This window comes from Pieris rapae, chromosome 8 (assembly GCF_905147795.1).
Source record: "Pieris rapae chromosome 8, ilPieRapa1.1, whole genome shotgun sequence".
In the NCBI taxonomy this organism is placed as follows: Eukaryota; Metazoa; Arthropoda; class Insecta; order Lepidoptera; family Pieridae; genus Pieris; species Pieris rapae.
This window is the reverse complement of record NC_059516.1, coordinates 9040906-9055525: the sequence shown is the minus strand read 5'-3', so window position 1 is coordinate 9055525 and position 14620 is coordinate 9040906. Positions and strand designations below refer to the sequence as shown.

General features: G+C 33.0%; 2 protein-coding genes across 3 annotated transcripts; one reads left to right on the top strand and one right to left on the bottom strand.

The window, feature by feature from the left end:
- The first annotated feature begins 4346 nt into the window (after positions 1 to 4346).
- On the top strand, positions 4347 to 6130 carry LOC110998815 (F-box/LRR-repeat protein fbxl-1). Of its 2 annotated transcripts, none has more exons than XM_045629146.1 (2): positions 4347 to 4587; positions 4654 to 6130. In XM_045629146.1, exon 2 carries the CDS (start codon positions 4721 to 4723, stop codon positions 5774 to 5776), a length of 1056 nt encoding a protein of 351 aa, XP_045485102.1. In that variant the 5' UTR covers positions 4347 to 4587; positions 4654 to 4720; the 3' UTR covers positions 5777 to 6130. The 2 variants fall into 2 exon arrangements, with proteins under 2 accessions (XP_045485102.1, XP_022123299.2); XM_022267607.2 differs by having other exon boundaries at positions 4348 to 4587; positions 4695 to 6130.
- A 351-nt stretch (positions 6131 to 6481) lies between these two features.
- Positions 6482 to 14222, bottom strand: LOC110998697 (phenylalanine--tRNA ligase beta subunit). The gene is made up of 12 exons (XM_022267454.2): positions 14028 to 14222; positions 13640 to 13695; positions 13393 to 13550; positions 13135 to 13291; positions 12675 to 12851; positions 12345 to 12524; positions 11552 to 11727; positions 9895 to 10044; positions 9478 to 9610; positions 8530 to 8740; positions 7713 to 7862; positions 6482 to 6701 (listed from the first exon to the last, which is right to left on the bottom strand). Exons 1-12 carry the CDS (start codon positions 14083 to 14085, stop codon positions 6550 to 6552), a joined length of 1758 nt encoding a protein of 585 aa, XP_022123146.2. The 5' UTR covers positions 14086 to 14222; the 3' UTR covers positions 6482 to 6549.
- Between the last annotated feature and the right edge of the window lie 398 nt (positions 14223 to 14620).

Genomic DNA, 14620 nt, shown 5'->3' with positions numbered 1-14620 from the left:
GAAGAGAAAATATATTTTCTACTCTATAATAGACAATATATTGACGGAAAATATACTCAAGTATTATAAAATAACTAAACTTATGATTATTGCTTTCACTGGTAAAAGTATATTCGCGTAGGTTATCATCAATTTAGAAAAAGTCATAGTTTGTATCAGGAAAATCAAAGTATAAATATATAATATGAATCACCCTGTGCAAGTACATCTGTTCCCTTATCACACACATGCGGGTTATTTGTACAATTAATTGCAACATTTTACTACGCATAAAAGACTAGTCTTTGTATTTTTTCTCACCGGTTCGTCACTAAACATGTTCAAGTTATTATTATTAACCATTCTTGTTACTGCGTGTGTTAACGCAAAAATATTAAAGGGAGTGATTGATGAGAAACCAGTTTTTAACATGAAAAATCTTGAAGATGAGGTGAACGAAAATGATTTAAGCTACCCCCCTGATGCGGCTATTCCGGGAATATATGATATTGAATGCAGGGAAATTGGCGAGTTTGTAAGTAAAAATTATCCTTTATCATGCAATGTTTATTATTGTCAATATTTTATACTAGTGGAGAAAATTAGTTTATTTTATTGGTAAATATTCGTTTTGTATTGAAGTATGGGACGAATAAACTAAAAATTAAACTTCCTCAAGAAAAGACGGCTGACCTTGCGAGTCTGGCAATGTGAGTGTACATGGGCATAGGGTATCACTAAACATCTTTTGAGCGGTGCCCCTTTGCGGTTTGCCCCCTGTCATAGGCACATATTAAGAAAAACATGATTTTCTATTTTGTTGGAAGGTTGCATGTTGTTTTACTCTAAGTCATGATTTGTTATGATAATGAACCTGACCATGTCTGTTTGATTTGTATTGTATTATTGTAGTTATGTCTTTTGAAAAGGTGTATAGATATTTATTTATTTATAATTTGATTGTCATTTTCAGTGTAACTATCACACAGACTGCTGCAGTAACGCTTGTTTGGGCTACATGAAGCGATGTGTCTCTGGTTCAGGATAGAAGAAATCGCTACCATAAGATATGATTTATTTTATACATTTTTATGCCTCTAAGAATATCAAGAATTTTGTAACAAACGATTTTTGTTCTAAAATTAAGCTTCATTAAAACGTTATATTCAACAACAATTTGTATTTTGTTCTGTCTTATATTATACCTACAGCTAAAACAATATTCAACATTGCATTTGGTTTCAAACCCTCTAAAAGCAACAATAATAAATTTGTAAAATCATAATTTTATTTTGTATTAAAATTATTAATACTTCCCGCCTAGCAAAAAACGTAAAGCAAATATATGTTTTTAACAACGGAAGACGTGAAAATAAAAATTATTGTGTTCGCCTTAGGCAAATGGATTACCAAGCAGGTAGGTTTCTAATCTCTCTCTGGCAACTCGAATAGATTCTCCCAGTCAGTAGCTATTGTCATAAGGGCAGACAGTAGAAGTAGGGATTTGCTGCCTTTTCTTTCAAAAATGGACGGACGAGTAACAAGACTGCAGGGCAGGAGTCTGGACATCTATAAGTGCTCAACTTGTCGGTAGATAGAAGATGGGGGGCACTCACATCCACTCGTTCAGGTCCTTACAGGCCTTATTTTGGGAGGTATCTTCACAGATCCGCCAGGAGGGACGCATTCCCTATTGGTCAAGGGTGTGGTTTCGCCCACGGCACAGGGCAACACCCTTTAGATTTTTGAACGCCGTGAGCAATGTAGCTCTCGAACAGCCACCTTCGAATTGGACCTATCGCTTTCCGTCATAGTGAAAGTTATGGTTAGAACTTCAAGGCGTTCTGTGAGACCGACGTAACACTTAAAGAGCGTTCTCTTCGCTCACATTCCCCACGTCATTTTTAGAAGTTTCCCAGACACGGGGGGGGGGGTTCTGTAAATTAATTTTCCCGACACAACAAAATAAAGAAAATAGCTTGACGTGGGTAAATCAAAACAATAACTAATTTCCACGTTATGATGCACAGAAGTTGAATTCTACGTTGTTGAGGACCAAAAAAATTGATAAATAAAACATGTTGAGTAATTTTGTGATATTAACTTTTTATAAAGTAACAAATATAAAGAAAAAAGGTAAGATAAAATAATAAGCATAAAAACCGTGGATCATAATAGAAAATTATTTACCTCAAGCGTTATGAACAAACCGCAAATGTTAGGTTTATTCATGGAAATACTAACGTTTCGCAATAACATAATTACAGTTTCCACCAAATACCTATCTGAAACTTTATAAGTAAAGATTTCAAAACGACTGCATCTTTTAGAAGCTTGCTTCCATCAAATGGATACAAGAATACCCTTTATATTTTTATTGATATCATTAAGTACAAGTGTCCTTATTAGGAATGAACGTGATAGCAATGCTTATAACAGAAACATATTTCGGAAGAAAAGGCAGACTGGCTATACGTATGAAAAGCCAACAATTTCGTTCGATTTGCCTTCAAAAACTACTTCGGCTCCAGCGACAACCCAAACACAAATTGTAAACCAAATGCAAATGTACTACGCGTATCCCGTTCCTTCTGTGGCAAAAAACGATGTTGGACCATCAAGTAGTACTGGAATTTTAGATACGGGAACTATTACGAATACAGGAACATCTGGATACAACTACCAAAATCAGCCGCAAACCGAACCTGCCAAAAATGATGAAAATATTGATTATTCCAACTCAGGGTCTCAAACCGTATTAGGGTCAGGATATAATTATGGAAAACCAACAACTGCAAATCAAATAAGTGTGGGTTATACGAGATCAGGTAGCGAAGCTAATGAAAATGTAGCTCAGACTGGTAACAGTATTCAAAATCGAAATAGTATAATGCAGGGAGGATATACTGCCAAAAATGTAATTTCTACAACTGATGCAGGTTACGATTACAAAGTTCCAGGAATTGACCCAACACAAACGGATAGTGGTAACACAGAAAATATTGGATATTCTTCTAAGGGAGCTACTAGTAACTACATGCCAGAACAATATTCTGAAAAACAAAATTCCAGAGGAATTATTCAAGGAAGTGAAAATACTGCTAAGGTTGGTGCGGTCGAAACAGATGCTTTAGATACATCAGGTGGATATAATTACAATGCGCAAAATGCTGGAATTATACAAGCCGTAGAAAATACAGTTAATGGTCCGCAGACAATTGTCACCAGTGACGCGGGTGGCTATTATTACGATAAACAAACTTTTGGTAGTTACCATATGGATGGAAATACTGTTACTGTTGGAATTTCTGATATGGGACCTAATGTACCAGAATCATCGGATGGATATAATAACAATATTCAAAGTACTGGAATTAGTCAAGCCAGCGGTAAAAATGTAAAAATTGGCTCAAATTTTGGAAATAGCGGTACAGGTGGAAACAGTAATTATCAAAGTCAACCTATGAACATCAATCAATTGGATCTTAATACTAACGTGGGAGATTCTGGATACAGTTATGAAAGACAAAAAGTCGCAGTGTCTCAGCCGGTAATCAAACAAGAAGAAATTAGCGTGTCAACTAGCGCTCCAACGTATCTTCCGCCAATTCAATCAATTTATAAACCAACAGAATCTTATTTACTACCTCGAGTCAAAGAGATCAGCGCGATTCAAACTATTACCAGCAAAACACCCACAGTGAACACGAATTCACAATTTCTTCCAAAACCTACTTTGAGTTCGAACTACCTAACTCCTGCTTTGGTAAACCCTACTTTGGGAGCTACAGGATTAAAACCGACAGTTCAAACGCCTGTCGAATATATACCACCAAAATTACCATCTGTGAAGCCGTCTATACCAAATCGAACATATATCACACCAAATATTGAAGTAAATAAGGATTCAAAAAAATCTACGAAATTTGAAGTAACAAATCCACACTTAGGATCCTTAAATGGGCATCAATATTTACCGCCAAGTAATTTATACTCTCCAACAGTGTCTCCTCCAGCATCTACATATTTGCCGCCGGTTTAGATTTCTTAATTTTAGGTAGGTTATAAAAAATATACATGCAATTAAACAACAATTTTCACTCAAATCTCATTTGATAGAATATAGATAAAATTTTAAACATTCGTATTTATTTCAAGATTTTTTTTAAAGATTAGTGGTTTAGTAGCTGCGTAATTCAGAATTAATTGTACATAACGGTATGAAATGGAAAACGAATAAAATCTATTAATACAGATTAATGATGGTAGTTTTATCTATGCCTAATATTTAATTATCACTGGCAGTGATTTTTATTAATGTCGTGACACACAGTGACAATTGACTGTATACACAAAATACAATTATTGTAAATGCATTTATATTTTCAAAGTCAAAGATGAAAGTTATTTTTAATCTCAAAATTTAATATTTCGATTATAATTTACAATAATTGTGTGTTACATGTTTAAACAATGAAGCAGTTTGTTTTTCCTTTCAATAATCTTACAATGTGAAGGCGATATAGATACAGGAAAAATTATATCCAGTTGGAAAATAATATGATTTTATCCAGGAATAAGCTAAAATTTTCTCGAATAGGAAGCAAGGTCTGTATGTTTTGCTGAAATAAATTTACCATAAAATTTTAAATGTACATTTTATTCATAATACAGGATGAACTATACAGGATGGCTAACATAAATGATTATTACAGAGGCAAGGTGGGAGTTGGGATAAAGGATGGTGCATCTTGAAATGACTGACATGCAAATTTGTCACAATCTGACTATAAATGATCTGCCGAACGAATTACTAATATATATTTTTTCTATGATTGATTTTGAATCATTATTAGCTGTAGCAAAGGTGTGTGTGCGATGGCAACAACTATGCTTGACACCATGTATTTGGGATAACACCAGACTAATTGTATGTATGAAAAATTATGTCAGAATAAGTGATAACATTGTACCATTTGTAGCAAAGTATTTAAAAAATGTAAAACTTCAGTATTTCAAATTGTATTCACAAGTCAGAGCTTCCCTCATCAGCTACTGTCCTAATTTAACACATTTAGAAATAAGTATATCTCAAGTCGATAGCTGTATTTTTGATGATCTTGGTCATTGGCCAAACTTGAAATTTTTGAGTTTCCGTAATTCTTTAATAGTACAAAATCCTGACGGCTCTAATGGAAACTTTGTTTATCATTTGCCATTTGAAAAACTAAAGTATTTAGAAACCTTAATATTATCGAATTTTGCATTGACACAAAGTAGTTTGTATAGTATGCTTCAGTGTGTCAATTTAGTCAGTATTAACATGGAGAAGATGAAGAATATACCTGCAGACTTTTTAGAGTCGCTTTTGAGAACAAAACAGTCTAGTTTACATGCCCTGCACATTTATGGTGATACTCTCAATGATGATATAGTGTGTTCTATATCAAACTGCAAGGTTTTACAAGTTCTACATATAATGACATGCAAAACATTATTTGATTCAAGCTTACGTCATCTGAACAGGTTAAAAAATTTGAGGTCATTGAAGTTACGACATGGGTACTTTTCTACTAATGCATTAATATCATATTTTACAAACAATAAATTTCAATATTTAACATATTTAAGTCTGTCACGATGTATGCATGTAACAATGCATGTGGCTAAAGCTATCAAAACAAGTGCTCCAAATCTAAAGGAATTGTCATTTTATCTTTGTCCATTCATTATTGCTCCAGACTTCAAAAAAAATGAACTACAAAAAATGTTTAACATTGAGTTGTTGCTTGATTAAAGTAATTAGTGACCTCATTTTAAATAGGTTGTCAATAAGTGAACAAAGCAGCTTAGCTATCCGTCCACCTCATATACCTAAATCATCTGCTTTATTTGTGTTTTAAATGCCTATTATAAATAGGGTTAATAGAACTTGACATGACATCAATTGAAAGTAAACATATTTGAGCAAGAGTATTTTATACGAGTGATAATTTAAGTGTTTGGAATTTACTAACATTTTCATGTTTGAATACTATAAATACATGTATTGAGTGTATTAGTAAATTTGTTGTTTAAATGATTGTAATATGTATTAACATTTAAATTAGTCAATTATCAAGTGCCTTACAAATATCAAAAAATATTTGTTACATTTGTTCAAAATTATATTATTAGAAGAAAAATAAAATGTATTATGTAGTGCCTACTTATATATATTAAATGTTTGTGCTGTTTATTTAAATGGTATTTTATCTTTATTAAATATTTTAAGAATAATTTCACTGTTTTAATATTGCTTAACCTCACTTAGTCTTTCTGCGTTTACAGCTAAAACTAAACACACCATGCGTTTCACTTCAGAAATGTTGATGAAAAAAAATTTCAATCAATCTAAACACAGAAAGCTATTAAAATTAATTAAAGTAAATTTCCTTTGAATTGTCTCATGATAAGTGAGAATATGATTTGCATGTAGGAGAAAAATGTTTTAAAATAGCAATAATATTACAATTACTGTTTATTTTATATAAAATAAAAATAATTAACAGGTATAAATAATAATTGCACTTATAGGAATGGTTCAATGTTAATTTCAAGAGCAGAGCAAGGGTTTGTAAGTTCAAATGCTGTCAATACATTAGGATGTATGACACCAATTTTTCCAATCACTGTATCCCGCAGGAGAACTTCAGCACATCTGCCAGGGAAATATGCTGGATCTGTAAAAAAAAAAATATTTATACCTATAGATTTTCAAAAATGAAAAAAAAAACTATGCCATGGAAAAACTCTAGATGACACATATTGATAGCATCCATGTCTTACGTATTTCTTATAATGTACCTAATATGTACGTTTGCATGGTGGATGTGGTCGTACATATGGGTTGAAAATGAGAAAAAAAGATATAATCAAGCGCGTCAGATATTCTAAAGAGATGTAAAGTGAACCTTAAAAAACGATCCCATCTAATAATCTAACGATTTGGATGTGATGCAAACTTGCGATCATTATTACAATGTGCAAAAAATATCGCCATTTTGAAATACACAAGCGCGTCAGATTAAGATATACATATATGGTTTATCTTTATGTCCTAGACGTGATGTCTCATAATCTGACGAATCTCTCGAGGGATTCGCCTAATCTGATAATTTTTTTTTTTTAAAACATTGATTTTAATTTATTGATAAGCTCAAGAAATAGCAAAAGGTGTGCGAGTAGAACTTGTATTTATTACAAGATAATATTCAAATCATTCGTAAAAATACATTAACCGAAACAAGAAAAATAAAAAAGTTTCACCACAAAATACACACTTTATGTTAAAATTTCTCCTAGTTAATATTTTTAAACTAATATAGGCATCACTCAGCCGTACGTATTAATAATTAAACTTCATCGACGAGTGTTTTTCTTACTTCGGCTTCTTTCGTCAAGGCACCGGCCTTTTTTCGTCAGGCACGCTCGAGAATGTCAAGATGACATAATCTCTATCTCTATCTAGTAATATATTAGTCTGCCACGCTGTAGTAAATCCCTAAATCCCCTCTTGGTCTCCCCTACTATATGTATTTATCGTCATAATAAGCGGTAAGATTTTTTTTTGTTAGTTGTTAATCAATTAAAAATTTGTAACTACCATTAAAGTTAATTGCCTATTCATATATGCGTGTCCAAAGAAAAAAAATACAAATGAAAGGAAAATAGGTTTATTAAGAACAACCTACCTTCAGCCTGCCTCAGCCAATATCCATCCTTGGAGCAAGGTGTCGTGAGCAGTGCCATAACTCGGTCCAGCAAACCGTGCACAAACTGGAAGCCAGCTGCACGTCCGCAGTATAACGCGCATAGACGACGCTCGTTCGTAGCTCCCGTCTCTACAAATTAACATTGATATTTTTAAAAATAGAATAATAAAAACCAGGAGCGGTAAAACGTTTGAGATCAAAGCTGTCAGTCTGATAGACATCTGTCAGTTTGTCTAATCAGCCAGCCTACTGTGACTGTCACACCGTCGACTTTGGTTGTCAGTTTCCTCATAGTACGAACTAAACTGTACTACTGTGAATTGAGCGCATGACCTTAAGATTGAGGCACACTCAATTGAGGCGTTGAAGATCTTCTAGTAACCGCTACAACCATCTTAGTGTGTCAAAATAGTAATTGTCTAGGGTGCCTCAATCTTGATGTCATGCGTTCAATTCACAATACACCAATGTAATTTTATTTCTATGTGTATCGCCCAAACTATAAGGAAACTGGTATGCCTTACACCAAGTTATAAAATATTTTTACAATATTGTATCTCACTGTAAGAGTAAAATTACACATGAAAACTGCCTTGTATTGCATATATTCATGTGGATAAATTAACTTATTTGGATAGATATTTTAATTGTTGACTTTATTTATAGTTACCCTACTCTGTGTACTTTGTTGTGTTGCAAGGAAGATATTTAGGAAATCCCAAAAAAAATCTGTCTGTACTGGAGACTTGCGGGAAAAACAGAAGAGACCAGTTGCTAGGTACAATGAAAATCTTACCCGCTCCATCATCCTTCAACACAACATCGCTGATTTCGAAAATTTTCAAGGGCAAAGGCATTTTCTTATTAGCTGCGAGGGTCTTCAGTAGTCCGGGTAAGAGAAGGGTTCTCACAACTTGGAACTCCAGGGTCTTCGGATTCGAGATGTGGACAGCTGCCACATCTTCTATATTGCGACCCAGTTTTGTTGCTACGTCTTCTCGGGAACACTGGAATTTATGGCAGTAACATAAAGTATTACATAAAACAAATTTCAGTGGATTTAAGCATGTCCCTCAAGGCACGGGTTCACAAAATCATTGACTTTGTATGTAGGCCACGAAATACTTGTTTTCTATTTAAAGGCGTAACGTTTACATTTTCATATATCATATTCGCTTAATAAATAAACAGTTCCAGAACATGATGGAGCTTACACAAATAACTTATTTATACTTTTTACTATTAATCTTATTTTATAATTATTATAGAACAAGGGGCAAACTTTCATTACAATGAAAGTATGTATTATGTGATACTGTCATTGATACTGTCACTCGCAATTTAATATGCTGTGATATAAAAAATATAATGATTTTACAATGAATCTATACGTTTTATATTATTTACCTCTTCAAGTAATAATATAGTTCCTCACAAATAAAGGCTACGCGTTAAGCGAAACCACATAAGGGACGCTACGACCTACTCATTTTTTTTTCAAAACAGGAATTATCATATCGAAATGCAAATACTCGATCGATCGAAAAAAATACCGGATTGGAAATATTTTAAATTAAATTTTAGATTATAGATCGAGTTTAGAAAGCGGCTGTAAAACTTCCAATAGTGGATGATGGACGACCGATTATAAATCTCAACTGAATAACTCCGAACACTCTTTCAGCTAAATATTACAATCAAATTTAAATCTTGATTGATAAATTAATAATTTAAAATATATTACCAAAGTGAATGTGAGCGCTTCCGTATATCCTGCGTGTGCGCATTCCTGTCTCAATTGTTCCGTTAGTTTGTTTGCCTTGGTTTGTGCCCCGCATGTCACCACACTCGATGGACGACGTGGTATGTTATTGTACCTGTAATTATAATTATAATGGTCTAATACGGTGTAAAGGAATACAATAGAAAGTCAGTAAAAATAATAAAATAAAATCCCGATTATTTAACTTAATTTAATCAACGCATTTGCGTCCTGCCGCAATCTCTAATTTATTAGGTTAATCACGAAATTGAATGTCCCTTTAAAACACTAGCTCTGTGTTTAAAATACCTGCTGGCAATGTGATGGAAGGTATACATAACATCAGATGAGACTCCGGCCCGTTTTCCTATTCTTTAATAAAAAAAATGTTTGTCTCACCCAAAAGCAATGGCGATATCTTCGTATAGGTCACAAGCATGAATGACGTCACGCCTCGTCGGTGGTACTTCTACGGATAGTACAGAATCCTGGTGTTCCGTGGGAAGGCACATCCTAGTAAGTAGCTCTGCTAATTTATCACCGTTTTCCCTATAATCGAACATCTGTGTATGATACACACGTTCTTATAAATGCTCATGCAATGCACGGTTTGCATGTATTTAATGTCATAATAATAATATGTTTGTTAAATACATAACGTTTTTACGCCACAATGCGCAAGCGGGCTGTATCTCTGGTACAACACGAACAAATCAACTTGGCACCTGATTTGGTTATAATGAAACTTGGCGACTTGCCTAGTTAACTTCTGCGGGTAGTAAGGCGCGTGAGAACATGCTAACCAACAGTATACTGTCGGTAATAGCGGGAAGGCTGGATTCCCTTACATGGGTCACTCCAATAGACTGCATGTGCCCTTTTTAGTTTTGTGATTATCTTAATATATATATATTTCTTGTGTGCGTGTGTATGTGACTGAACTCCTCCTAAACGACTGGATCAATTTTGATGAAATTTTTTGTGTGTTCGTGGAGATTCGAGAATGGTTTAGATTCACAATTTTGTCCGCTGGACAATGTTTTTTTTAATTAATTAGTAGTTGTTGATTTTTGGAATGTTTTACATTGGATCCGACAGACGGCGCTACCATCGCACTGTCAAATTTTAAATAATATTCGAATTTTAATTTTAGTCTGTCCCGACAGTTAGCGCTGCGATCAAATTAAAAAAAAGTTTTGTTATCATTGTGTTATTGTAGACCATGTGCTGGATCGTTAGATATTGTCATAACATTTGAATAATAATTTTCATCAAAATGGTCCAGAATGTTTTAGCTTATTAAAAAAAGTTTGAAATTTTCAAATTAAAGACGTATAGACAGGACAACGTCTGTCGGATCCGCTAGTATGTATATACTTCATAGCTACTAATATAAAATATGGGACAATATTGTAATTAACACATTCATATAGACTACGAATCGATAAATAATTAATATTGCTGTAAATTTAACTAAATGTTAAATCTTAATACATATTTATAAATCTCCTGTCACGATGTTTGTCCGTGATGGACCCCTAAACTACTTAACCGATTTTAAATTAATTTGGCACACCGTGAGCAGTCTGGTCCAACTTAAGAGATAGTATCCTAGCTTAGATCATTAATTATAGTCGCAATTTTATTTTATTGCAAATTATTTGTTTATTATTTGATACAATTCTAACAGATGGCGCAGTGTTTAAAGTACCAACTTTTCACATAAGCTATCTACCTTTCACGTAAGTTCTTCTACAGTTTCCCTTGACTAGCTTACTACTATGTAATATGACAAAAACCTTAGCCACAGCAACGCTTGGCCGCTTCAAAATCAGAAATAATGAGCTGTTTATTTGTATTGTATCTCCTGTATCTCTTTAATCAACTTCTAGAAACCCAACCGCTCACAATTTTACATGTAATTTTTATGTTTCAACTAACAAATATTAATAAAATTCGTTCCACAGAAATTATCATGCAGGGGGAATATGTATAAGAATCTTTGATAGTAACAAGTAAATAATTTTTTAAAGTACATATGGTAAAATAAACTCACTGTATTCCAATATAGCTGTTAGCTTTATCAACGTTTATGGTTTCACGGCGATGCTTTAACTCCGGATATAGTTGATACGTTCCGTCCGGCGCGTACACCTTACATTGCTGCGCGGTGTACGCCTTACCACAGTATACAGAGAACATACACACCAGCGTATCTAGAACTACTGTTGCCTGTCATAGTGATGTTTGAAAGAATTTAAATCAATTATTTATCAAGAAACTAAAATTAGAAAAACATATAATTCATACAATTACTGAAGTCGTAAGACAATTTAAGCATTTTATTTAACAAAGAAATAAATAAATAATGAATGTGATATTCATCATTTATAAATTAACAATATCGACGTATGTGTTAAAATGTGGTAATGGGATGTGATAAAGTAAATTATCACATCCCAGGCGACTTTTTGGCCTTAGTGCAATATAATGATTGTGTAAATATTATGTAACGAGCAGTGTTGGCCTAGTGGCTTGGGCGTGCGACTCTCATACCTGAGGTCGTAGGAAGGAAGGAAGGAAGAGGAAACCGACATATCTTAGACCTAAAATGACGACGTGTGTGGGTGATCACCTACTTGCCTATTAGATTTAAAAAAAATGATCATGAAACAGAATCAGAAATCTGAGGACAAGAACTAAAGAGGTTGTAGCGCCACTGATTTATTTTTAAATACATATTATGTAATAATAAATGATTGTGTTAATTGTTCAAGAAGGTAAATTCAGACAATTATGAGTTACTTTTTCTTAGTGCAAATAGATATCTTTCATACTTTTATTCATACCTTAGTTAAATCAGTAGCTGTACACTCAATGAACACATTTTTGGTATTCAAAGTTATTTTTGAATGGTCTCCATTTATAATGGGCGGCATAGACAGTATTACACCATTCTTATCCTTAATGACAGGGTAAACAGGGCTGTCCCTTATTATTCCCAAGTATTGTTTCAATTGAGGGTGACTCTGAAATATTAAACAACTTCAAATATTAGTATGTAAAGCTAAATCAAACTAAAGCAGTCAGTGATTACACTGGCTGAAGATTGTTTTGAGATTGGAGGAAATGCACAACACCCTTCCTCCTCAAATGTATTTGTAGATAAATATGCTTACAGAATAGAGTTCCATAAGCTCAGTGGCTGTCATTTCTTTCTGCTGATTAAGAGCTTTAAATTTGATATCACCTGGTGGTAATGCATCATATACAAATGGGCCTTTTATAGTATCTAAGTCGTGAGTTCCTATGGCTACCAAAGTACGCTTTCTGCATATATTTTGATGCAATTTATCCTGAAAGAAATAAATGGTAATAATTAAATATTTAGCATAAAAACTATATGTAATATTATATATGACAATAATATGACAAAATTATAAAAAAAATTGCTGGAGATAGCCCACACATTGTAACATTAGTATTAGTAAAGGTTACATTACTAAGTGAAATACTAATAGATAATAATTAAAAAACACTTGTATCTTGGAAGAGATTACTCAATTGACAAGGATATATTATAATAAGTGCCTTCAGGAAATATTTTTTGGAATTTGTCTTGATTAAATTTAAACTTACTTGTAAATCAATGAAACTATCATAGCTCTCTTTTGTGAAAGTGATATTCTTTAATACAGCTGCTACTGCAAAAGGTCTTATTTGAGACGTCGCAGGAGTGAGGTGTAATGAATAACAGTCTTCATATTTATCTAGCTTATATTTTGGTGGAGATTTTCTGTAATTTTAAAGCTTTTTGTTTTTTCAAACAGGATATGGTAGAAAATGTTTACATTAAAACTATAGATAAACACTAAAACCACATGGATAAGTACTTACTTTCCCAAGAATACTAGTAATCCATTGACTAGCCCTTCAAGACACAAAAGGTCATATCTGTTTGCAGGAATATCAATACGATACAAGACATCCTCTGAAACACCAGAAGCACCTGCATGATCGCCTTGTTCCTTGATTAACATTTGCTTTTCTGTAGTCTGAAAATATTTATGTTTAAATGGTAATTGTAAAGAAAAATTGGAATAATAAAAATGTAAATTATATAATATGTACTAAAATTACTTACAACTTCATCTAATTCTAAACCGAATTCGAAGCATAAGTCTTGAAACTCATCATGAGCTGAAATAAGTTCATGTTTATATTAACCCTAATGTTACAACACAAACAAGTTTCTTAGTTTAATCTCACAATAGTACCAATAATTCTTTTATTAATATTGTGAAAACGTTTTAAATAAATTACGAGTACAAAAACCCAAAAAATCCACTTAGGGTTAAAACCCTTGGTGTGTGAAGGGCTATGAACTACACTACAAATACCTTAAAAAGTAAAAAGTTATGAAAAAAATTAAATTAAAATACAATCAATACTAAAAAGAAAAGAGAGAATTAACAAACAAAAAATTAAGCGAAAAAAGAAATCAAATTATTTAGAAAAAAGGGGTAACTTACAGTATGTTTTGCCGAGTGCGGCAAAAAGGGAATCTCGATTTACCGATATCGTAGGCATTTCGAAAATTAATTAGTGTTAAAAGTTAATGAACTAAAATTAATGAATGTATGATAATAAATAATATGTTATTGTCAAAGACCACTTGGTTCTGGCTACGTAGATTTGAATTTTGGGCAGATTGGAGGTTACTTGATAATTTGGGATGTCCAATGTCCATGTCAGTAGTCAAAAAACATGACATCTATTCGACATAGCATTAATCAATTAACCCAACGATGCAGTCCATTTTTGAATTGAACAAGATCTTTTCATAATTGAAACAACGCTGAAATAGGATATAATAAAGGGACATTGTTGGTCTTTGTTTTTCTACAGCCATTTAAGTGCGTAGAAAGATAGCCATCTTTATATAAAAAGCTTCTGTAGTAAAATAACTAATAAACACGATTAGTTTATTTAAATAATAATATGTATTCCTCGCGTATTCATTGGTTTTAAAGTGTAATATAGGGTAACATTCTTCCTGAGCGCTAAGTTGCATGTGCTTCCGAGACACTGACATTTTTTGAAGTAGGTACTTTAGTTTTTCTGG